Genomic DNA, 25,742 nt, shown 5'->3' on the forward strand with positions numbered 1-25,742 from the left:
ACAGTAACTTTCTTTTGTCTATATCTTAAAGATAAGTATTACTCTGATAACCAAAGTCTCGAAATTTTAGGGCGATTTGTAATGTCCAATATCTGCTGAATAGTACAGACAGAAGGGTATTGAGTACAGTCTGGAGAAAAGTAAAAGTAAATTCGTAGGCACTGTACACAGAAAACAAAGAAGGGCGAGGCCAATGTATATTTACATTGTTTAGATGGGATATTTTTTTTTTTATAGAAGATGGATTTAGAGTACCGTATCAGATAACATATTGTGTTAGTAAGCCTGCACTTGGCTTAGGACAAACGCATTTAGTTTAAATCATATCAAACTTTGTTTTTAAAAATGTTCATGTGACAAAAGTATTTAGTATAAGTATTCAAATAGTTTCAATTCATTAAATACATACACATTTTCTTGAAAACACATGTATGGTAACGTTCTCGGTTTGAATAGATTTCACATGTTTACCGCAGTGGATGTTGCACATGGGTCATTGCTACCGTTTGTTCAATGCATCATCTCTGCTAACATGGATGGAGGGTGAGACTAAGTGTAAGGAAAGCAACGGATCTCTCACAAGTATTTCTTCAGAATATGAGGCCCAGTTCCTGCACGAACTGGCATTAGACTATATCACTAGTTGGATTTATATTGGTGAGTGTTTTACTTTTAGCAATTGGAAAATGTGCACATGATTTTTTTTATATCATGTTGCAGGTTCATGTGCACTGTCTTTCTATCTCTATGTCTCTCTCTCTCTCACTCTCTCCCCCTCCCCCCCCCCCACACACACACACACACTCTCTCTCTCTCTCTCTCTCTCTCTCTCTCTCTCTCTCTCTCTCTCTCTCTCTCTCTCTCTCTCTCTCTCTCTCTCTCTCTCTCTCTCTCTCTCTCTCTCTCTCTTTAGTACAACCGCACATAAACCAAAATAATTAACTACATGGGCCGTCGCAGGCAGAAAGGGCCCTTATGTCGAAAATTTTCGATTTTGACTTTTTTTCATTTTTAGATAGTTTATATGGCTAAATTTCAGTGTTTGAAAGGATTCCGCTGAAAACGCCCTAAAACTACCATTTTGGCCCATCCAAAGATGTGACCTCTGACCTTAGTATTTTGACAAAGCTTTTGCTATTGCCTTGTGTAAGCACACTGTATAGTGAATGTATAGGAGTGTCAACTGATGATAATGCTACAAGTTGGAATCATTCTTATGGATTATTTTATTTACAATGAGAAGTATGTGGGCTGATAATTGTTGTTTTTGTTTTTGGATCATTCCATTATTTTATGGGGGGGGGGGGAAAGATTCACTAGCACACATACATTTGTAGGAATACCAAACAATTAGTTTATTGAATAATTACTAAAGAAAACTGCAAAATGTATACACTTGAAAAAAATATATTAAATCACAACACTCATATGTCTCCATGGCAATTAAATTGTTGCCATGGCAACCATATACAGCGCACCTGAGTTCAAACATGTAAAGGAAACCTTATTAATACATTCTAAACATTACTTTCGTGTGTACATGTACATTGTATCATGTTTTAAAAAAATTCATATGTACAAGGAATCTTAAATTTCATGAACTGTCTCAAACAAAATAAATCTACCATTGAAATGTGAAATTCATCTTATGGCTATGTATTTGTGTATTGCAGTCAACATATGAGAATAGGTGGAGGGGGAATGGTCAAATGATGATGACAATAAAAGTAACCCTGTCGTATAAATATTGAACATCAAAATTAGATATCCTACTAATATTGTTCCTCACTTTTCAATTGTAAATGAACTAAATGGCTATATGGATTGAAAGTGACAATATATATTGAATGTTTATAAATGCTATGATTGTAATACAGAGTATACTTCATTTCCGAGACATGAGAACCACATGTACCTTATACTATGATGACCTGATATCACAATATATGTGAATGTCTTGCATTGGACCATCTGTCTACAAATTATATCAAATGTGATCTTTGGATTGAAAGTAGTTTTTTTTAATGAAATGTGACACTTTGAGAACATACCTTATGCAAATTGTAATGTAAGAAAGACATACTGACATAATTTTCTTGTCCTTTGCTTCCAATACTGTACTGATAAATCATATGGTACTCAAGTTATACTTCCTTTTTGACACTGTTTTTGACTATAACATTTTACTCCTCGGGGCAGAATACTTGTCTGTATGGCTCTCTTACATATGGAACTATTTGCTTTAGCAACTCTCTCAGTCTAGCTAGACTCAACCCACCTGCTGCCATCACTTCAGGTTTACAATCTGGAGATGGTGGCCATGTAATGCCTCTCCTGACAAGACAGATCCTCTCCTCACTGTCTGTCACTGTCTTCCTGACATACACATAACCAGGATCTTCCTTTGTAAACCTGAAGTGATGGTACTGTCTAATCCCCTTCAGTGGTGTCATATATCTATTTAGAAACCTATCCCATTCATACCACTGAAAAGTTGGTACTGTGTCCTGACACATATAACACTTGACACTATTAATCTTAGCACTTTTACTGACTACATTACTCAACTGACTGACTGTATCTACATCACTTCTACGATAAAGTTGGCGTATCTTTCCAAAACATGCATCACATATACACTTAGTATGGCCTGGCTCTAGAAAATGGTAATTAATTTCATCATGCAAACCTATACTAGTGCGATAACAGAAATAATGAACAACAGTTTTATTCTTATTCTGACCCCCACAGTTATCAGCATGACAGTGACAAACCCTTTCTCCTAAACCATGGTGATCAAAATAGTCATCTAACATACTTACTACATTATTGGCTCCATGACATTTTCCATTATCTATTCCTATTGTTTGGGACTCATCAAATAAATAATTCATCTGTGATTTCAAACCATCATTACATATTCCAAAGCAATTAACACGTAGTGGATTCAAAAAATAAAGCTGACTGACCTGTCTAGACTGATGAGGTAACATAAAACTCTGGGCAAAATCAAAAGTGTAGTGGACAGAAAATAAATCTTGTGAACATGGACTTACAGGTTACAAAACCTCTCTATCACTTAACTTGTGCATTTTTTATACAAATATTCAAAAATTCTCTCTCTTTCTGGGCCTTCAAAATATGCTCAGAAAATGCTAAACTTGCTCCTAATTTATCATCTTCAGTAACAGCAAACCTAATACTATTTCTATATTGTTCACACTTCGCGCATACATCAGTACATGGTTCCATCTTCTGTATATGGGGGACACATGATTGCCAAATGTTTCTGAATAAAGTCTCACCAACACATTCTCTAATAGGTTCACAGTCTCTACACGCTTCAACATACTTGTTGTACACATCCATCTTAGACTCGCTTGAAGGTAAGTATACAGGGGCCCTCCCATCCCTTCCACGTGGTGCTGCCGGCATTGGTAAACCATTTTCTTCGCCATATCTGATTAAAAACTGAACTACATCTTGTATTACCTGGAATACTCAGAAGAATAAATACAATATATTAGTATTTCAGAGTGAGAATTAAAGAACAGGATAAAAAAACAATGACACACTCACCAATGGTACGGTGCACATAGTACATTGTCACCTTTTGAAGTTAATGCTTTCAAATATATTGTTTTGACACTTAGATTTTACCTACAACTTTACCAAACCAATACGTTGAAACTAAATACTGTATTTTCAAATAACAGCTTGCACACACCCCCTTGTGTTCTTTCCATAAAGGTATGGGAAAGTCAAAACATTGTTATATTTTGCCTGTGAGGAAAACAACAATCTAAAAAGTTTATGCACCCCTATGGTTATACATTAGTTATATTTTTGAGAGAGAGAGATATATATATATAGTTTTGCAATAGCCAAATGATTGTATCAGATTGACCTTTACACATACGGTATGTCATGTTATAAAATACAATTTCAGGTTTACTGAAATTTCCCTCTCAACGTGAACAAAATGACACATCAAAACAACCAGGGGAGATGGTTAGTTTTACACGATGACAAAACTTATAATTGAAGTTTCTACCGAAACTAATTTCTGTGAAGAGAAAATACTCACCTTTATTATACTACTATTGGGTTACCCTTTTGCTTTTAGCCTAACTTCGCAAAATAAAGTCGTGACCCCTGACCCACCTGTGGCTATCCCATGATGCCCCTTTTCCCTCCAGTACTAAATTTTGTCATATTAACAGACAAAAATACGGAAAAGTACACGAAACAGAAACTGTGGGGTGGTGGGAGGGATTCACATAAAGGTGAGTATTTTCTCTTCACAGAAATTAGTTTCGGTAGAAACTTCAATTCTGTTCATCGAAAATACTCACCTTTATTATACTACTATTGGGTTAGAATTTGTCAGCCAATTAGGAGGGGGGAGTTCCTGACATCCCAATTATACAATGTGCTGACTGACACAGACTGGACCCAGAGACTGCAATTCAGATGCATCCTGGGCCATATCTCTAAGATAGTAGCTTATAAAAGAATTAGGAGAACGCCAAGTAGCAGCTTTGAGTACTTCTGCTACTGGAATTCCTGCATGTACTGCCCAAGAAGTTGAGATGGCTCTAACTTCATGGGCTGTGACCCGGGATAACCTTAAACTATCATCAGATGCTTCCTGGTATGCCCATCTGACTGTCTGAATAATCCACTTAGAAATTATGGCTGCCGAACAATCGCTCTTGTTGTCGGGGTCATAAGGGATGAAGAGACGTGATCTCTCTCCTCTGAATGAGTTGGTACGATGCAAATACCAACGTATGGCTCGAACCGGACAAAGTAATCTCTCTTGTTTGTCAGAACCTACCAAATTAGAGAGCGCAAGAAGGGTAATGGGGGAAGAAAAGGACCCCAGTACCTGGTTCTTTGCTAAGAAGGACGGGTGAGGCCTGAGGATTACTTGTGATTCAGACCAAGTAATTCTCCCCTTGCTCACATCCAAAGCATGGATCTCACTGCGTCTTCTGCCTGACGCTAAGGCCAAGAGGAAGACTGTTTTGAGTGTCATTGCTCTCAATGAAACTGATTGCAGAGGTTCAAAGGGAGCTTTCTCCAGTACCCTCAGGACTAATGCCAGATTCCACTGAGGGATCGAAATAGGTTTAGGAGGACGCTTGATATGGAAATGCCTAATCATGCTAGATAAGACTTTATCTTGACCAAAGTCTTTTCCTCCTGTACTCTTAATGGTAGATGCAATTGCTGCGCGGTATACCATTATAGTTTTTACAGCAAATTTCTTAACATTAAAGAGATCTAACAAGAAGTCTGCAAAGTCTCTGGTAGTGATATGGATTGGATCAATCTGCCTTCGCTGACACCAATCACAAAATCGTTCCCATTTGCTGTTGTAAGTGCTGAGAGTACTTGCCCGCTGCGGTCTTGCGATAACCGCGGCAGAGTCAGTAGAAAATCCTTTCTGAACGAGGGATTTCTCGATAGTTTGAATGCGTGAAGACGAAAAATCTCTGGGCTGGGGTGAACAATGCTCCGACCCTGAGAGAGAAGGTCTGTCCTCTGTGGGAGTCGAATTGGGCAATCTACTAGAAGAGACAGAAGCCAAGGGAACCAAGACCGATTTGGCCATAGCGGTGCTATCAGAATAAGGACTACATCCTCCTCCTGTACCTTGCGAAGGACCAGAGGAAGAATCACTATTGGAGGGTAAGCATACGCTAATATTCCCTCCCATGAGATTGACAGCGCATCCGTCGCTACTGCCCTTGTGTCCGGAGTTGGAGCTACGAACATTGGCAGTTTTGTGTTGTGGTAAGTTGCAAAGAGATCCAGCAGGGGGGTTCCCCAGTGAGCGAAGACCTGATTTGCTACCTCCTGGGGGATCTCCCATTCTGTTGGCCGAACCTTCTTCTGCCGAGAGAGAGCGTCGGCGATTCCGTTCAGTCTGCCGGGGAGATGTCGTGCTCTTAGGGTTATGTCCCTCTCTTTGCACCAAAACATCATGTCCCAGAGCAGATAACAGAGGTCTGGTGACTTTGTGCCCCCCATTTTGTTTACATATGCTACCACTGTCGTATTGTCGGAGTGGAGCAGTACGTGGCGAGCCGACACCAGAGTCTCGAATTGCACTAGGGCTAGAAAGACTGCCTTGAGTTCTAACCAGTTGATGTGTCTCTGACTTGTTACTCCCCCCCACTGACCTGAGGCCACCTGGGAGTCGCAGTGGGCTCCCCATCCCTCTTTCGAAGCATCGGTGAAAAGGGACAGGTTCGCCTTTTGATACACTAGGGACCTCCCTTCTAGCAAATTGTTCTCGTCCACCCACCAAAGCAGGTGCAAGCGGAGAGACGGACGAATAGGAACCTTGAAAGAGAGGGGGTGTAATGATGGGCGCCAGAATGCCAATAGGTATAATTGGATGGGGCGCATACGCAAACGTGCCCATGGGGTGAGATCTATAAGGGAATTCATCAACCCTAGGATGGACAGTATTACCCTTGCCTGAGTGGCATGCCTGGGAAGGATCGTATGAATGGCACTCGCTAGCTTGTCTACCCTGTCCTGAGGGGGGCAGACAATACCTCGGTATGTTAGAAAATGCATCCCCACAAAGTTCATGTCTTGTGTGGGGACTAGTTGCGACTTTTCGTAATTGGGGAGAAAACCCAAACGAACTAGGACGGATAGGGTCTCTTGAACCCGAAGAACTAAGGCTTCTTGAGTCATGCTGCGAAGAAGCCAATCGTCGAGATAAGGGTGAAGCAGAATGCCCCTTTGATGTAGCCATGCCACGGGGGCTAAAATGATACGAGTGAAGATTCTGGGGGCCGTCGCAAGGCCGAAGGGAAGAGCAACATATTCGAAAATCTGCTCGTCCACCGCAAAACGAAGAAACCGATGGCATGAATCGTGAATCGGTACATGAAAATATGCGTCCTTTAGATCGATTGACGCCATCCATTCCCCTGGCTGAACAGCGGCGAGAATGGATCGCGTGGTCTCCATCTTGAACTTGGACACGGTCATGAATTGATTCAGTGCTGTTAGGTTCAGAATCGGGCGCCACCCCCCCGATTTTTTTGGCACCAAAAACAGGTGGTTGTAAAACCCTGGACCTGCATTGGTAGCGTTCACCTGTCTGACTACCCCTTTTTTGACTAAGGTCTGAATTGCTTCTAACAGAGCTTCTCTTTTTTGCTTGTTGTCTGGAAGCACTGTGACAAAGGGAGACATTGTAAGTGGTGGGTGACGTTCGAACTCTAGGCGATAACCCTCTCTTACTATTGAAAGAACCAAGGAATCGTCGGTAATCAGCTGCCATTCTTTGGCGAATGACAGGAGCCTTCCCCCTACTGGCCCTACGCTTGATTGAGAGGGTGTAGTAGGGGCGGTAAAGACGGGAGCACCGTCAGGAATGTTGCGCGAAACCACCTGAACCCCTCCCTGAGGGTGGTCCGGGTTTGCTGTCTTTGTTCGTCACAGACCACTGAGGCTTGCCTCTACCACGGCCTCGGGAAGTCTGTCTACCCCGTCCTCGTCCCCTCTGTGAACCTCGCGAGATGTTTGTCACAGGGGACTTACTACTGACTGGGGACTGTTTGAAGTTTGTACGCGGTTTCGAACGGGGAGTGTCAAAAATCAAACGCTCCCGCTGCTTTGCTTCGCTGGCACGGTTAGCTATAGAAGTTAAAGTGCCAGCAAATAGAGAAGGTGCATCAATCGGTGCTGCACGAACTTCCTGTCTTAATTCTGTTGGCAACACAATTGAGTTACGACGAAGAAAAGCATCTCGCTGAAGGAGTAACAAGGCAGCACGTGATCTAGTCGTCTGCTCAGTCACGTGGCTAAGTGCTTTATTAACTTCCTGCATCAGACGAAATATCTTCTGTGAGTCAGGATGGGCGGACCTCATCTCTGACACCGTAGTAGCAAGGAACCAATCGATAGAGGAGAATATCCGAAGGGATAATGCGTATCCTTCTCCTAACCGTGATAAGTGCTTATTATCAATGGTAGTATTCTTAAAGCCATCACGATCTTGGTCAACAGCATCAGCATCAGTGTCCAGCTCTGGAAAGTTGACACGTTGATCGGTTGCGTGGGTACGATAAGGTTTCCCTGGATAGCGGAACCAAGGGTACCTATTCATTCGCATTGGCGGCTGACCTGGACCCTTGCCACAAACCTCTGAGGACACTTTACCCTGTACTGAAGTGACCATAGCTGAGAGGGGGAGTGTAGCAGGTTGATACTCCGTCTGGTCGAGTTGGCCCTCCAACGCTAAGCTTGTCTCAGACTGTACCGAATTCGCTGCAGTGGGACGGGTACATTTATCTGGGAACTGTTGATAAACCCATTCAACGCATTGACTAAATGGAATATCAGAAAAGCGTTCCGGAGAGGGCGCTCTCCCCTCTGATTCAGAGGGCGGCGGTCTAATCCGATCGTCATCCGAATGGCCAGCGCCCCCAATAAGGTCGCGATCCTCTGGGGCCGTTAAGGACATTTCATCGGGATCGCGTCTCCATAGAGGTCCGAAACGTTCGCCCTGTAAGCGGCAGAAACGTGTCGGTGAAGACGAGGGAGAACACTCTTCACGCGTTACCGGAATGCGTGGTCTGGAAGAACGTCTCGGTGAAGTCGATGATCTACGATCCCCGCGCCTCGGTGGACTGTGCGAGCGGCGTGGGGAACGAGAGCGATCTCTGCGAAATCGAAGTACCCCTACGTCACGTTCCGGCGAACTGCGTGAACGACGGTGGCACTGGGAACGGTCATAAGGCGACCGTGACCTCTCTCTTCCTCTATCCCCTCCTCCCCAGGGACCCCTAGACTGATGGGTATCCATGGTGGGGGGGTAACCATAAGGTGACCAATAATTAGGTGGAGGCCAAAACCCTGTAGGTTGGCCAAAGGCAGTCCAAGGAAATGGATTTTGTCTTGGATCCAAATCTGTGGAAGTTTCACCTTGTGGGTAGCCCATAGCATTGAATGGATATGGTAGCGTCCCCGTAGGAGGCCATGGTATCGACCTAGGATCAGGTGACTGATCACGTGATCCGCTAGCAGTAGGGCGGGAAGTGCGTCTTTTGACTTCCGGTATTACCCCACGCGAAGGATCTAGCATATTCGACGGCATGGTTTGTCGTTCACTGAACGACCCTTGAACGGTATGTGGACGGCTCGAAGGGTTTACGTCAGTTCGCCTGGGAGGTTCTCGAAACCGACCGCTATATTGAGGTGTCGGAGACGGAGAACGAGAATCAGGTTTGTAGGAAGAGGGGCTGTCTGTAATAACAGGACACTCTCCACTAACAATACCCGTATCAGGACGTCCCTTATCGGACGAGTCCTGCATAGGTCCACGAGAAACCCGTACTTCAGAACCCGTTGTGGTTAAGACCTCGCCCTCAGAAGGGCGTTTTGTCGTGGGAGAACCCACACTTACACAAGACTTACCTGAAAATTTATCTAAATCGGTGCTCGGAGCAGCGGAGGTCCGCTTACTCTGCTTTGATTTAGGTTTACGTGACGATTCAATAGGTTTATCGAATTCTTGCCATTGATCGTCTACCCAATGACCGCATACGGTTTTGCATGGTGAAGTACGGGAACACTTCCGACAAGAAGGGCAAAATTTGTGGAGGTCCTCCATGTGGAAAACATGTCCACAAGACCCCTTCTTTTGGTTCGGAAGCATGGTTTGAAAAATACGCTTTAAACAATAGTGAAAAGCGGAAAAAATTGAAACGGTCGTGTAACGGAACACAACAGACGACCGCTCAATACAAACAGAACAAATAAAGAAAAGCGAAGCTTAAAACAAGCACAATTGAATGAAAAGAATAAAAGAAAGGACTCAGCTGGGGTTTCCAGGGACTGGGTGCCACAGAAGTCAGCTATAACAATCCACCAAGGCTTGAAAAGGCTAATTTGTCGTGAGCGAAGAAAGTGTACGTCTTCTTTCGCTCGCAAAATTTAGTACTGGGGGGAAAAGGGGCATCATGGGATAGCCACAGGTGGGTCAGGGGTCACGACTTTATTTTGCGAAGTTAGGCTAAAAGCAAAAGGGTAACCCAATAGTAGTATAATAAAGGTGAGTATTTTCGATGAACAGAAAGTATACTTTAATATTAGAAATGGGATGGCTTTACCTAGCAACAAGTGTTATATATAGATAAACTCAGCAATACTAACTAATGACTTACCTCAAATGAATATGCATTAACTGGTCTCTTGCCTTTCAGACCATGATTTCTTGGGACAACACCATACATCTTGTAATGACTCTTTATATTCTTAAATCTTTTTTCTCCTATTAGCAATGAAGAAAAGATTAACTAATGTCACAATATATCTTAAAATACTGATACTTATTACTATTATTAGTAATAGGTTTAATACAGAGGTTTAACGAATATCAAAGACTAGTTGTAATGACCTTAACAAAAAACAATTTTGACAAAATCAACAAAATCATGGCAATTGTATACAAGTGATAGGACTAGGTGAATGACTCAAACTACATAAGTAATTATACAATTGTATAAATTCGATTTGTAGTGAATTACCAATACAATAACAATAGCTTGAATGGCACTGTATAATATAACGTGGCACTGTATAAGTTATAACGTTACATCATATTGTTTCAGCACAATCAAATCAAACTTCCAGTAAGCAAACTGTAGATACAAATTTCAGGTACGTGTTGACGCTGTATGGGTAGTAGTAAGTTATTTACACAATTTGACCGATGGCATATTTTGTACTCATCGATTACATTCGATTACCAAGAACAAGTTTACAAATGTATTCTCTGAAAAACGTAACCATCCCATTTCTGCCATCAATAATGATTTTCCCTCCCCTGTACATAAACCGTTCAGTTTACAACATCCAGCATGAAAGTACCACCATGATCCCAGTTTGATACCTGTACCGCTAAAATAAAGTCGGTCACCTCACCGACCGGGCGTTCATTGCAACTGACACAAATAAATATCGACTCCAGCGTCGTCATTTCCCCCTCTTCTATGCTTCGGGCTTATTTGACATCGATGTTTAAGGTATGAACATCTATTATTACTACGTCAGGCCATAGACCCTCCACCTGGCTTTCAGACTTTCATTTAAAACTGCAATTGGTGAATTTTAAAAGCAGCGACGACATGTCGACATAGGGAAAATCAACAATTAATAAAAGTACGAAAACAAAAATACTCACCTATACTATGAATGTAACGCCACGCTTTTTCACAGACAGATTGTCCAACAAAGGTGTAGTTGAAGTATTGTCGCTCCCTCTTGCCTCCACGAATAGTTTCACCTAAGACTTCACTCTGTTCTAATTTTGATAATATAAGTACATCTAACTGGTCCCTTGGAAACTCTGCTACGTTTAAACGGTATTCCCATACTCGGTCGACACTCAAACTGGTAAAACACTCATTCTTACATCCACATCCGTCTTTCATCGCTAACTCTACTGCACTCTTGGCTAAATCATCCCGGGGCCCTTCGTCTGCTGATAAGTCGTCTGATATTGAAAATAATCTTGCTATTTCTTCTGGGTTGAGTTGGTGGTCTTCGTCTTCGGAATTACCTTCTGCTTCGGCTGAATCGCGTTGAACAATAATATTACTAGTACTAGTGGTATTTTCATCTTGGGAAATCTGCGAATTGGATGTCGATTGCGGTGGGCTAAATGTTTCGGCGATGTCATCCTGTCGATTTTCAAGTAACGCGCGTAGTTCCGGGTCTATTTCACGACAAATTGGGATTTCTAAGAAGAGGTTTGCTTACGCTTTGAAATGTTGAGTTTGATTTCGGAAGTTAGTGGTCACGTGTGAGATCTGGCGGGAATGTGCAGCATCGAACTTCGTTTGGAGTCGGAAAAATATCGTAGAAATGCTAAAACCTTTATCAATTTATTTATTTTTATTCATTTTCATCGAAAATGAGCAACATTTTTTCGAGAAGAAAGAAATATTAACCCAAAACGATCAAACATCATGCCGAGAGTCATCAAGGTCATTCGCACTTTCGAACTCACGGGTAACGAAAAGTGATACAATGTTTGAACGCGTCTAACTTTTAACTTAAAATGTAGCAAAAATCGACATAAGGGCCCTTTCTGCCTGCGACGGCCCACATAATTATGCACGATTGAATGAATATAGTTACTTGCTATATTATGTATAATGTGTCTGCACCCAGTTATAGTGTCTTTAGATGGTTTATTTCACCCAGGCTATACGTAGCAAGAAATTCCCATCTTGCTCTCTTGAAGCGTAACATGAATTGCCTGGTTTCTGTGTGGCTGGAACAGTAAACTGCAACGCGTTATTTTCCGTATAGGTTTAACAGATGTGGATAAGGAAGGGAAATACAGTTGGACAGATGGGAAACCATTTTTGTATTCTGATTGGAGTATAACAGGGTATGGTAGATTTAAAAACTTCCTTTTATATTACTATGTTGTAACGTGGTTTTTATTCATTTTCTCTGACTTTTGATTCGTGGATAAGACTTGTCTTCCTGCTTTTTCAGTAAAACCCGGTGTTTTATTTGTGTTAATATATTACAGAATTATTCTTAGCTGGTTATCTTTCTCCAGTTTGAATAGCCAACGAAAAAATGTTTGCCAAAATCATATGTTCATAGATACTAAGTGTACCATATAGTATTAATATTAGATTGTAATCTTTATTGGAATGTTCTCTTCTCAGGAACAACCAACCAATTTAACTGTCGCCCACAAATTGAACTACACATGCCTCTATTTCATGCGTTTACAGTTAAAAACATATACACATGTCTCTCTGTATTTGAAGTTAAAGCGTTTACATCATCTGTAGATATAGGGGTTGGATGATGACGATTATCTTTATAACAAATGACATTGAACGCGTGTTACGCGCCAAGAGGTCACTTATGAAACTCTTGTCTGATAAAGTATTAATATTTAAATACGTACAAATTTATTCAAAACGAATGTTTACTTGGAGGAGTACGTACCTCATAATGCATTGATTCGGAATTAAAACATGACCATTTAAACATGTATATGGGTGTATATATAAAATTATACCAATTGATAAAATTTACCTTAATTTAGATCACAGCCAGATGGAAGTATTCATCAAGATTGTACTGCCATGTACATTGAAAATTTACATTCACATAACCACTGGTATGACATTCTATGTGATGCAAATCTGTCCTCTCTGTTTCTTTGCAAACAAGAAGCTATTCATAACTCTAACATAAGTAAGTATTAACAATAATTCTTACGTATTTTTAGAGTTATAGCAGTAATCATAGGTAATTCATTTCAGTGAAGAATGATCACTTATCATTTTTTTATGAGAAGCATGTGTACCCTTGAATACATAACGCCTACGTCAAAAGCCTAACATACATTGATACAAGATAATTGGTATTATCACATAACTTCACTAACGCTGCACCTGTCTCATATAGAACAGGACAGGTGTAAATCTGTATTATCTATCATGGTTATTAATAGTGTAATAAGGATTAGAGTAACATTAAATGATACTTTGATAAAATCTTATACAATCAGCATCTACATCTGTAAAGTTAATCTAATGAATCGTAAGTATATATTTGTTCATCAACAGTTTTCTTGTTTTCTTGTTTTGGGAAATTTAAAGCATTTAAACTTTATTATTTCTTGTTTGAACATTTTAAAAACTTAACTGTTGCAATTCACTTTAGTTTGGATAAAATTAGGTGCATTTATCTTTGTTCAGTACATTGAAGTAAAAATGATTATTCTTGAACATAATACTTAACAAATATCTAAATGTAATTTTACAGGTTCAGATACAAGAGAGTCACCATATTTAAACATCTCAACAGGAATATTACCATCAGGTAGTTTATATTCCTTATAGTAACTTATTGTGTGTCATGTCATGTTGAAAAATGTGTCATGGAACAACATAGAAACAACGTTAGGTCAATATCAATAACGGTCACTCTAGCAGAATCATATTTTATGGCGATGCTGCCCAACTGGCGTTTCTCTTGCCTTTCTTGATGTCTCCATACGGCGTTAATAAGGCAACAAGTTCCTGAATTGTACGGAATGATGAACAACATTAGTGTTGACGTCCTATATTATTTTAATCGAGGCGTTTATGATTTCTACATTGTTTAAAAGACAATCGATTTTCTTTAATGATGCTGTAACCTTTGCTGCATTAATTATATGCTTGAAATCAGGAGCCATAAAGCAACACAATTTTACTGTTCAGATAATATAAAAGGTATTACCTTATATTATTACTTGTAATGTAATTTGACCCTTTATTCAAACAAAATGGGTTCATTATTATCTATTGTGTGATATTCATCCTGAAAGATAACATCACATGTCCTGAATATATGTTCCAATGTGCGAGCCGGGAATGTATTCACCAAAGTGATATATGTGATGGCACGTCAACTTGCTATGATACTAGTATACGGCCAGTGTGTGGTAAGTGTAAGTCTGCTAAGTGCATTTGAAAATGACTACAATAATTGGCGAAAAAATCAATTTCCTCCCACGAGAATGATACAATTTCACAATTACAAATAAAGTAAATGTTAACAATGTATACCTTAAAGATATTGGTGGCCATTCTGAATACTTTAGTAATCATTGTAGTTGGATCATTGTAATGTGTTGAATCTAAAAAAATATACGGTTATACCTGCTCAAACCTAGGCAGTTTGGACGCAAGCAGCCCAGTAATATGATACTTTCATTTTCTGAATTCCATACAAATGTAATCTAGTTATATAATATTAATAAAAACAAGTTTTTATGTCCAGATACTTACATGTTATGAAAATATTTATAAATCATTTGATGCTTTTTTGATATTGAAGAACAGTGTGATTTCTGTAGGTTCACCAGTGTACATTGCAAACAAATGGGTTGGAAGGGTTAAGAAAAATAATAAATTGTATTATGTATCATTACGGATTATGACCTTCTTTAAGGTAATTCCTCAGCTGATTGGTTTACGTGCTATGGTAGTGGACGCATACCATTTACTAAGTACTGTGATTTTCACAAAGACTGCCTTGATGGATCTGATGAAAATGACTGTGGTTAGTTTTACACATATTTGAGAAATCGACATTTATATAACAATTCAGCAATAAACCATCCCCTGGGTAGGGTATACTCTTTGTTTTTGACCATTTGACTCCGTATACGCACTATATACGCGTTGACTGACACTCATGCGTATGTGTCGTTAACTGGCCAATCCTCGGGGTATACCATAGGCAGGGGGTGGTTTATTGCTATTATATCATACCAGTATATTGCAATTTGCAAAGTAATCTATTAAAGAAAACGGTAAAACAATCTACACTTCGGAATGAAGTTGAGGTAATTTTCATTTTAGTTGTCATTCCATCTACTACGGCGACGATTTCATGATATGACATCAAGGACAACTTCACTAAATTTATCATTAAACAATGAACAATGAACAATGAACAGTTTAATAATGTACAACGTATATATGAAGTTTGCATAGTCTGTACAGTAGTAACATCATTTGGAAATGGGTTGAACGTAGACTCGTTTTGTGACGGCCTTACGTACATGATCTGCCCCCTGATCTGCCTCCGTGTCTGAGTTTTAGATAGGGCCAAGAACAAAGGTGTAGGCTTATGCAGTTATGCTGAGCTGCTCTAAGGTGGTAATTTTGAGGAAACGTCAGGCAATTCTAGGGCTTTGGAAATCTTCATTTACCCCAACTATTAATGTTTGGCTTCAAAGACTTTTTGTTGTGCAGGAGATCGACGGTATGGATTTGGCGGCCATGATGGATGGAGACGACATCGATCCAAACATGAGTATACTATTCTCATATAGTGGCACTTAGAGTCGCCCTAATTGTGCATTATCACTATTTTAGATGTGTGTGTTGTTGTCTTGACCAATAATATCTCTCGATTTGCACCATCAATATATGGGTATGATATAATATGTAACTTGCCATGCTGTTGAAAATACACATTGATATTTATTAATACCGCTGTTGGTGTAGATAATATAGTCCATGTCAACATCAGCTGAAGGAGTCCATATTATAAAAGTAATTTACACAATTTTGGAATAGACATAACATGTTAATTTTACAAAATGTGCCCTTGGAATATGTTTAAACCCTTAGATACCTCTGTATGCCATGGAACCAATCAGTTTTCTTGTTCTAGTGGGCAATGCATTGATGGAAATAAACATTGTGATTTAACCATTGACTGTTTAGATGGTACTGATGAAGTCAATTGTACCGATATTGGTAAGTTCATTCTTCTTTCAATTTTTACCCTCTGTAAGGGTTGGTTATAGTTTAGGGGGGGGGGAATGTGGGTGTGTGTGTGTGTGTGTCTGACTGTTTGTTTGTTTGTTTGTTTGTTTGTCTGTGTTGTTCTTTTCTTTAAAAAAAGCCGGCTCAATTTAAAGTAAATTTAGGGAAATTATTTTTAACTGATTCGGTTTTGTTAAATATACCATGCCTGTTAATGATTAATTCGCATAAGTATTAATTTGCAGTAATTAGGCTGTATCTTAAGAATACAACCTGCAAACACAACATAAATTGATGTTAACTAAGTCGATATGCCATGTAAAATTTGGTAATGTAGCTTTTTGTTTTAATGACTCATTTGCATAATTATTGATTTTAAGTTAGTAGGTTAAATCATTTGCCCCTAGAATGGAAAACGAATAGCAAATGAAAGCCCTTTGCAAATTGTGAAGGTCGATGAACATATTAAACAATCTTTTTCATTCTTTGCAATGAATAAGTCTGTCATGTTATGTTGTCATTATTCTACTTATTTTAGGATGATTGGGATGAAAGTTTGTTAACAAAATCTGACAGGATAAAACAAGTGTACTATGACCACCTAATATTGTCAAAAGTCAATCACGACATGTACAATCCGTATGTGCATAAGAAAACTTTTTAAAAATCTAAAATAAGGACATCTCTCTTTGTGGGGTGAATAGTAATATGGTGACCATATGCTTTTTATCTATTTATTGAATGCATAAAGCTAGCAGGACCCTTTGCAGAAAGCATAGATAAGAATATATGGTTAATTTAGTATATAGTGTCCAATACTCTATAGACACAAAATTGTGAACGACAATTGCATCTATATACACTCATAAGAACTAGAAACAGTATTTTCGACAACATTATTAAATCCATTAGGTTTACGCAACAAAATAGGGTGAAAAAATGAGAAAAAATGTTTTGTTTTTTTATAATCATATGCATGGATTTCAGAATATATGCATTTACTATTTTTTTGGCGATTTCTGGTTTTTGGGGAATAGAGTGGCCACTTTTTTTTCTTGTCAGATATGAATTAATTGCTATGTATTCTATACACAGGCACAGTTTTGTTTGGAATCTACGGTTTACATAAAACAAGCAGGCCTCCTTAAGGTGTCATTTTCATAATTGATGATTTTTCCAGTATTAGGCTTTATCTTAATATTGCACTCTTGAAATTCAATAACTGTAGTACAAACACTTCATTTGCTAATTCCATATGTTCTGTTACGTTTAAACACATGTTGTGTGCACGAACGAATATCTAAAGAATACCTTACGGAAGGCATTCAGTTTAAAGCTGGTTCCCAAGTATATCACTTTGCTTTTCAATCTTCTAAAGACTAAATGGATTAAATTCCTGATATCATCCCAAATAAAGTATCAATTTTCTCCTGAATTGTTTCTTTATGTAGATATTTGTAATGCTATCAAATGTCTTGATGACACATGCCTAGCACCATCTCTGCGATGTGATGGAATTACAGACTGTGTATATTGTGATTATGGAGTGTCTGAAGACGAAGTTGGTTGTGGTATGAATCTTACTCCTACTGTTGTCATAGAAATAGTTTATTGTTCCTGTATAATATATCGCTTCCTTAAATTATATAAATATTTACTAATCTCAATGCATTGTAACTTAATCGAAAGAGTACAATGACAACGTGTTCATAACACAAATATATACTTGTCTTTCAGATAACGACAACCCCTGTCTAGTAACCGAAAGAAAATGCCAGAGTGGTATTTGTATTGCTTCGAAGTACTGGTGTTTGTATGATTTCGATCAGTTTGGTTATAGATTTGGATGTCGAGATGGTTCACATTTACGTGATTGTGGTGTGTGCAAACATTTGTTTGATTTCTTTATATGTTTACTTACTTGTTTTTTTCAAACATAACATCACAGGCGTATAGCTACATTTGTGATATTGATAAAGATTCAAAAATGGACACACATGTCGAGGATCCCACACAAAATAGACTTTAAAAAATAACGTTATTGTAGAACTCTGCATACTGTGACAATGGTAACATATTTCAACCGAAAAAAAAGAAAATACTGTGGTGTTTTTGACTACCTGTATTTTCAATAAAGATAATACTCCACTGTTTATGTTTTAATTATTGCCAATGAGTTTATATCTGCACCGGGAATACACACAAGGTGTCGATTGCCCTGGCAAACCTCTATTCCTGCTGTAAACACCCACCGCCTAGCTTATGGGGAGTAGGACGACCATACCATAAGCCAGATGTCAAATGTTTACACAAGGGAGCAGTGTGTGGTTGAGCAATCCACATGTTATGTGTACAGTTAGTGATCTAGCTGATAACTACTAAATATAAACTGTGAATAAATTACGCTAAATTTTCATAGTGTCAACTTTACTGAATATACAGTAGTGGAATACGTGTGTGAATGTTCGCTATGTTCCTCCTGTACGCTGTGATAAAATAAATAATGCCAGATTTAAACTGATTGCCTTTCGTAAGCATAGTCTTGCAATTTCATGATTTATGCAAGTTTAGCTCTACATCTGTGATTGTCCCAGCACAGGAAAGCTTGCCGACATAGCAATGCACAGCAACAAAGCTATGAAATTAGTTTTCTTACATTGGAGTCAGAGTATTCAGTCAGGATACTTTGTCTACACTGCGATGTATAAATTACTTGCAAGTGCGACCATCAAAATTGCTGGTAAAATACTGGTAAATATGAAATTTCACTATTTATAAATCTTTAAATTTAGAATGTCACCTGCTGAATGTCGATCTTTATGAATTCAGCTGTAGTGGCACATTTTCAACGGTAATTTTTATTAGGCTGCTCGGACACTGGAGTATCGACTGAAGTAAAAACAAGATTTTTTAATTTTAAAATAGTGAAGAGATTGTTTGAACTTATGCAGGCGAAATCTCCATCATGAGTGTCTGTAGATGCGATCTTACAACCAACCACAACATGTAATAAGGCAATGCTTTTATAGAAAGTTGTAGCATAGATCTCACGGTAGGAGTTTTTTAATGCCATGGAAAAATCGTTTCTGGTGAGTGTGCATCACTTAAATACCCCACTTTGATCTTCTTTATTCTCGTATTTGTCCAGCCAATGCAGACTGTGGGTTCAAGGGAAAACACAAAATCACTCTCCCTACATTAATGGCTACTTCAGGGAGGACAACTGCAGAACTAAAGAACAATTAAAACAAAAATATTCGCGTCGTCACATCACTTTAGGCAACATGACCAGAAACAACAACTTTCTTCAGTGCGGCTTCCACATCCAATATGTGGAAAATATGCCAATAACTTATTCAAAATAAAAGCTAAATCAGTAATATTTTCAGGACAGATGCGCTTTGGTATCACAAATGAGTGTAATGAATGTGAAGAGTGCATACTTAAATTACTGAAAACCATTAATTAAGTGCTCATTAATATTCATGGAATGTTTACCAAAACTTAGTCAGTTCTTGCCATTACCCTATGGAACATATTTACTAAATTTCGTTTGAATTGAGCTGGCCTTTTTAAAGAAAATGGTGATACAGACACGGACAGACAGACAGAGACACAGACATACACACGGAGAGAATTTTCACCCTAATATATATCCTTCCCTACGGAAGGAAAAATTTGTATGTACACCAGTTATAAGGTGAAATAAAATTGGGCATTACAGGTATTTTTACATAACATCATGTGTATTTTATCATTCCTAGATGAATTCATATGCCCGGACTATACATACAGATGCCCGGGAAGTTATTGTATCCCACTGCATAGAGTATGCAATGGTAAGGTAGACTGTCCAGATAAGGAAGACGAGGACCAACAAACTTGTAGTGAGATTATTTCACTTTGTAGTAGTTGCTGTCGTTGTTGTTGTTGTTGTTGTTGTTGTTGTTGTTGTTGTTGTTGTTGTTGTAATTTTAATTGTCTTTAATGCTAAGTGATATCCATATTTGTTATCATATATGTACTTTGAAAATATATATATTTATTACAATTTCCCAAAGAAATATAAACGACAACAGCAAACGAGGGAATAAGGCAAGACAATGAAAACTTTAAAAAAAAAGAACGAAGAGAAACACCCTAGGAAACAAATGTACAATTCTGCCTACAATCAGGCCATTGCAGACTATAAATTAGCGTTAAAGAAGATGCTTAAAATCTATCTAAATGATCAATGATCCGCTTGATTTTTAGTTCCTTTGCGAACGATGCAACAACTTCCTATGGTATCTGATTTTGTTTCTACAAAAATGTAGACGTTTGGTTCAATTTACAATTTATTTTTGACACGAGACAATTGATATTCATGAGCTGTTTGATCTCAAATAAATATTTCTTTCTGTCAAAATATCATAATACAAAGATTAAGAATAAAGTTCAAGATCTGCCTAACAGATGAGCAATCTTTAAATGTGCGAGTGATTAATATTTTAATCTGTTCAGTATCTGTTTAGCTAAAAAATCTTGTTTCCAAGGCTTTAGTACCAGAAAGTAAATGTTTGCGCTGACTCGTTTTTTTTTTAGGATTAATTAATTTGTGAAAGCCCTTTGATAACTGACACCACATTGCTCATTATTCTGTAACATACGTGGAATTCTATATGGTTATTGTTGGTCAATACACATACATTCTGATCAACATACAAGAATGAAAGCATGAACAGAATGTATCTTTTTTGAATAGTATAGTGCCAAATAATGAATGGGTGTATCTAAAGTATTTAAATAATTTACTATCCATAGAATATATACATTTATACATACAAAACATAATTACTAATATTATATCAAACAATTTGTGTAATCCTAATTCAGTGTGTTTACCTCCCGTAAGGGTATGGGAGGTATTAACAGGGGAATGTCTGTCTCTGTGTGTGTGTGTGTGTCTGTCTGGCTGTCCGTGTGTGTGTGTCTGTGTCATCATTTTCTAAAAATCGGCTGGCTCAATTGTAATGAAATTTGTAATATATAATCTTTAGGGTAATGGCTAGACCTGATAATTTGCATAATTAATGATTTTCGGTAATTAGGCTATAAATGTATACTTCAATTTCAATACAATTGATTACATACGTTAAACATAACAGAGTGCATATCTCCTATATAAGTTGTTAATTTCGTTTGAAGATTTAATGAATAATTTGCATAATTAATTATTTTCGGTAATTAGGCTATATCTTAAGACTGCATACTTCAATGTCAATATAATTTACTTCATACATTAACCATAACAAAGTGGATAGGTCCTATAAAATATTTGATATATAGCTTACAGTCAGTTTTAATGAAAAAAATTGCATAATTATTAATAGGTTGTATCTTAAAAATGCAAGCTTCAAATTTCGCATAATATGGTACATATATCAACCATAATAATACGCACATGTCCTGAGAAGTTTGTTCCTACAACTTTTACCTTTAATGAGTATTTTGAATAATGAACGATATTCAGTAATTAAGCAATATCATGCACTCTTCAAATTCCGTATAATTTGGCACATACATTAACCTAAGAAAGCACGCTTGTCCAAAAATAAAGCCTGTTACCATTTTTTTTTTAGTTTCATGAGTTATTTGCATAATTAGTGATTCCCTTACGGGAGGCATTCAGTTTAAATCTGGTTTTAAACTTCTTTATTATGTTTCCTGTTTTCATATTAGCTGATTTGAAATGCCCTATTGGGTCATACAAATGCAGAGATAACAAATTATGTGTTAGCTTGCAATATGTATGTGATGGTATTCGCCATTGTGTCCATGGCGATGATGAGCTCTACTGTGGTAAGTGCACTTTTTTATTAGTTTTATGCATTATTAGTTTCAAAAGCAACATGATAATAGATAAAATGGAGGACTAAAATCAAATTTAAAAATGTCGCTACTGATATCCTGTCCGGCCATTCTTTCCCATATCTTAACTAAACTGCAATAATCTCACAATTGCCAAGAGGTCGTTTACAATAACACTTTGATTTATCTCTTTATCCTCTGGGGGACTATCTCCAATGCACTATTTCTGTCGGATTGCTGTAGGTCAATATGACACTTAATATATTCTTATCTGGACATCAAATGTGTGATTGTACTGATATAATGTCAAGGTGTAATGTAGTAGTACTCAGATATAGTGAGGGCGCTAGGCGCCGAGTGCATATAAAGCTCGAATGAACAGTCGAGTGCTATAACACCTTGACTTCATAAAATTAATACACGCTCACCCTAGATTTTGAAAACATTTTGACTTATGAATGAATTCCAAATTTCAACCTGAGTGGGTCTATATATGTAAAATACCCTCCTGGCATTTGTTAGTCACATCATATGATGTCATGTCGGACTCGTGATTCCTTAGGCCAGTATCTATATTCCTCCTCATGCATCGACTTGGAAAATACGGCAGACATGATATTGACCTCTTTCGAAATACCGAGAGATGATATACAAATATTTCTAACTTTTACATTTAATTTCAAAAGACGTGGTGTGCCCAGCTGGTTGTCGGTGCAGCAACCTTGAAGCCAAATGTCTCAATACGTCATTGAATGGCTTGTATGACTTGAGTCCTGAAGTGAGAAGCCTGTAAGTGTAAATAATATTAACAACTATGAAAATGCTGTTTTCATATAATGTTAAATGTATCTCAATTGTCCATTAAATGTGTCACAATTGTTAATATAGTACATACTTGATGTGTTATATTTTCAGATCGTTTAACCGACGGTATTTTGTGATGGAAGCCTTTAATTTCACACTGAATCATCTTACATTTTTGGGATATCTGTAAGTAGATTGTAACTTTACGGTCGTCAGATTTACACATATCGGTTAGTAAATTGAGAGAGAGAGAGAGAGAGAGAGAGAGAGAGAGAGAGAGAGAGAGAGAGAGAGAGAGAGAGAGAGAGAGAGAGAGAGAGAGAGAGAGAGAGACAGACAGAGACAGACAGAGACAGAGACAGACAGAGAGACAGACAGAGACAGAGACAGACAGACAGACAGACAGATAGATACAAATACGTCTCTCTGTCCATGCATAAATATGAAACGACTGAGACATGCACACTACCACACGTTGCTGTGTGTACATACATATTGCATTATATATACAAACATACATACAGATGCATACACATGCATGCACACGCGCATGCATGCATACATACATACATACATACATACATACATACATACATACATACATCCACCCACGCATGCATGCATGCATGCATACATGCATACATACATACATACATACATACATACATACATACATACATACATACACGGATGCAGATTGGCAGGCAGGGTAGCCGGCCGGCCGGCAGGCACTCAGGCTGACATAAATACATAATGAATTAATAAATCATAACGATATTAAATGAAACTGAAATCGCAATATTGTAAATGACTAAAATGTGTATATAACGTTTTTTTTATTCCACGTCTTTGCTTCACTACTGCTATCTTTTTGACGTCAGTGACGTGTCGGATAATTCAATCCACAACTTACCAGTGAATCTATTCAATGGCCTTAGAAATCTGCTGTATTTGTAAGTACAGATGTACATACCATTTATTACATTCCGTACGGAAAGTTATATATTAGGGATGAAAAGTGTGTGCGTGCCTGTCTGTGTCTTTGTTTTCCCAAAAACGGCTGGCTCAATTCAAATGAACTTTGGTACACATACTATATTAATGGATGTTAATGATCAATTTGCATAATAAATAGTCTTCGGTAATTAGGCTATTTCTTAAGAATGAACTCTTCAAATTAAATATAAGTTGGTACGTACCTCAAACATAATAATGGACAAGTTATGAAAACCTGAAACCTATATAAGCTAGTACATACATTCATGATACCAGGATGTACATGTATCATAAAGCTTACTGATGTAACTTAGTTTTAATGACTGATTTGCATGATTAATGACTTTCAGTAATTAGGCTATGTCTTAAGAATGCATACTTCAACATAATTGGCTACATACTTCAAACAAATAACTACTCATACATGTTGCGAGAAGCTTGGTGATGTAGCTTTTAATGTTAAAGAGTCATTTGCATAATTAACGATTTTCAGTGATCAGGCTATATCTTGGTACATACCACACATATAGTTAATCACGTATGTTATGTTGCATTCCAACAATAATTGCGTATAGGAACAAAAGGTTTAAGACTTTACAGTTATGTAAGGCATTCATTTTAAAAATGGTATATGATGTTATGCTGTTAAGTATTCCTTATTTTAATTCTAATGGTGAAACACTTTTGAATTGTAAGGCTCTTCTTATTATTTCAAGAATCCTATCAGAAAACAGGCTGAATAAACTGACACGTGAGAGCTTGTCTGGACTGAAAAGATTACTTTTCCTGTGAGTATATTTTGTTTTTAACACTATCATATTTAACCATGTCTTTCCACCTGAAGTAAAGCTTGAGCAGAGAATGTGTAAGTATGGTGAGTATGGGACGACTTTCCAACTTAAAGTACCCATGGCCATCTCTCCCCTGGGGCTGTAGACAATCAAAAGTGGTACTGCATCTCGTACTACCTATGGACAGAGATGGTGGTTTGGTGGGTCACAGGTAGGGTAAACGTTGGGTAAAGGTGGGTAAAATAGACTTTTGGTGTAGCATAAAAGCGGGAGTAGGAAGAAAAATACATTATGAATTAATAATCCGTTATATATGATAATCTTCAAATGTTATATACAACAACCTTTAGATAAATTACAGTGTAATGTATCACATAAGCACATGTTGGAAAATGTGAACAAGGTTTGACAGCATTGTAAGTTGACCCAGTTTTAAAAATATGTTTGCTATTTATATCAGAATGTCCAAAATATTCATCAGCTTCGTAGATTAAATGATCCATGTTATAATGCATAATGAGTGCAAAGTTATGTAGCATAGCACATACAATCTGTCTTGTTCAACGAACCTCATCAGAATGACAATTGTCATAGCTATAACTGTCTAAAGGCAAAATTAATGTAAAAGCAATGACGTAACCCAGCCAACCCTATGTTATGTCTCCAACCCTAAACATATCTGTATATTCAAAAAGGTAAGGGAGCCTTCAGTATTTATAAGGAGGAGGGCCGGAGGAATCAGGGGATGTGTCACCTTTACAAACCTGTTCTTGGGGAGGGTCATATTTTGCATTACAATATTTGGGGAGGGTAACATTTTACAATTCGTAGTTTTGTGACTAAATTGAAGATTCAATTATTGTCAGTTGTGTGTTTTGAGATGTAAAGGTGAGATGAGCACAACATGCTTTTGTACGAGTACTTTACATGCCAAAATACAAAAATAGAAATACATATATTGTAA

The 25,742-nt window shown here is 37.8% G+C and overlaps 1 protein-coding gene across 1 annotated transcript; it reads right to left on the reverse strand.

Moving 5' to 3' along the window:
- Window positions 1-1,382: 1,382 nt before the first annotated feature.
- Window positions 1,383-14,645, reverse strand: LOC144448638 (uncharacterized). Its single transcript, XM_078138916.1, has 5 exons — window positions 14,625-14,645; window positions 14,036-14,093; window positions 11,219-11,752; window positions 10,200-10,306; window positions 1,383-3,492 (listed from the first exon to the last, which is right to left on the reverse strand). Exons 1-5 carry the CDS (start codon window positions 14,643-14,645, stop codon window positions 3,076-3,078), a joined length of 1,137 nt encoding a protein of 378 aa, XP_077995042.1. The 3' UTR covers window positions 1,383-3,075.
- Window positions 14,646-25,742: the final 11,097 nt, after the last annotated feature.

This window comes from Glandiceps talaboti, chromosome 17 (assembly GCF_964340395.1).
Source record: "Glandiceps talaboti chromosome 17, keGlaTala1.1, whole genome shotgun sequence".
In the NCBI taxonomy this organism is placed as follows: Eukaryota; Metazoa; Hemichordata; class Enteropneusta; family Spengelidae; genus Glandiceps; species Glandiceps talaboti.

Bases quoted from the DNA above. Each gene is read 5' to 3' on its own strand.
- LOC144448638 (XM_078138916.1), bottom strand. From the start codon at position 14,645: ATGGCCACCAATATCTTTAAG. The intron at 14,094-14,624 runs GTATACATTGTT...CGTACAATTCAG, and splicing joins TGGCCACCAATATCTTTAAG to GAACTTGTTGCCTTATTAAC. The intron at 11,753-14,035 runs GTTGGGCAGCAT...GTCGTGAAATAG, and splicing joins GAAAGGCAAGAGAAACGCCA to ACCCGGAACTACGCGCGTTA.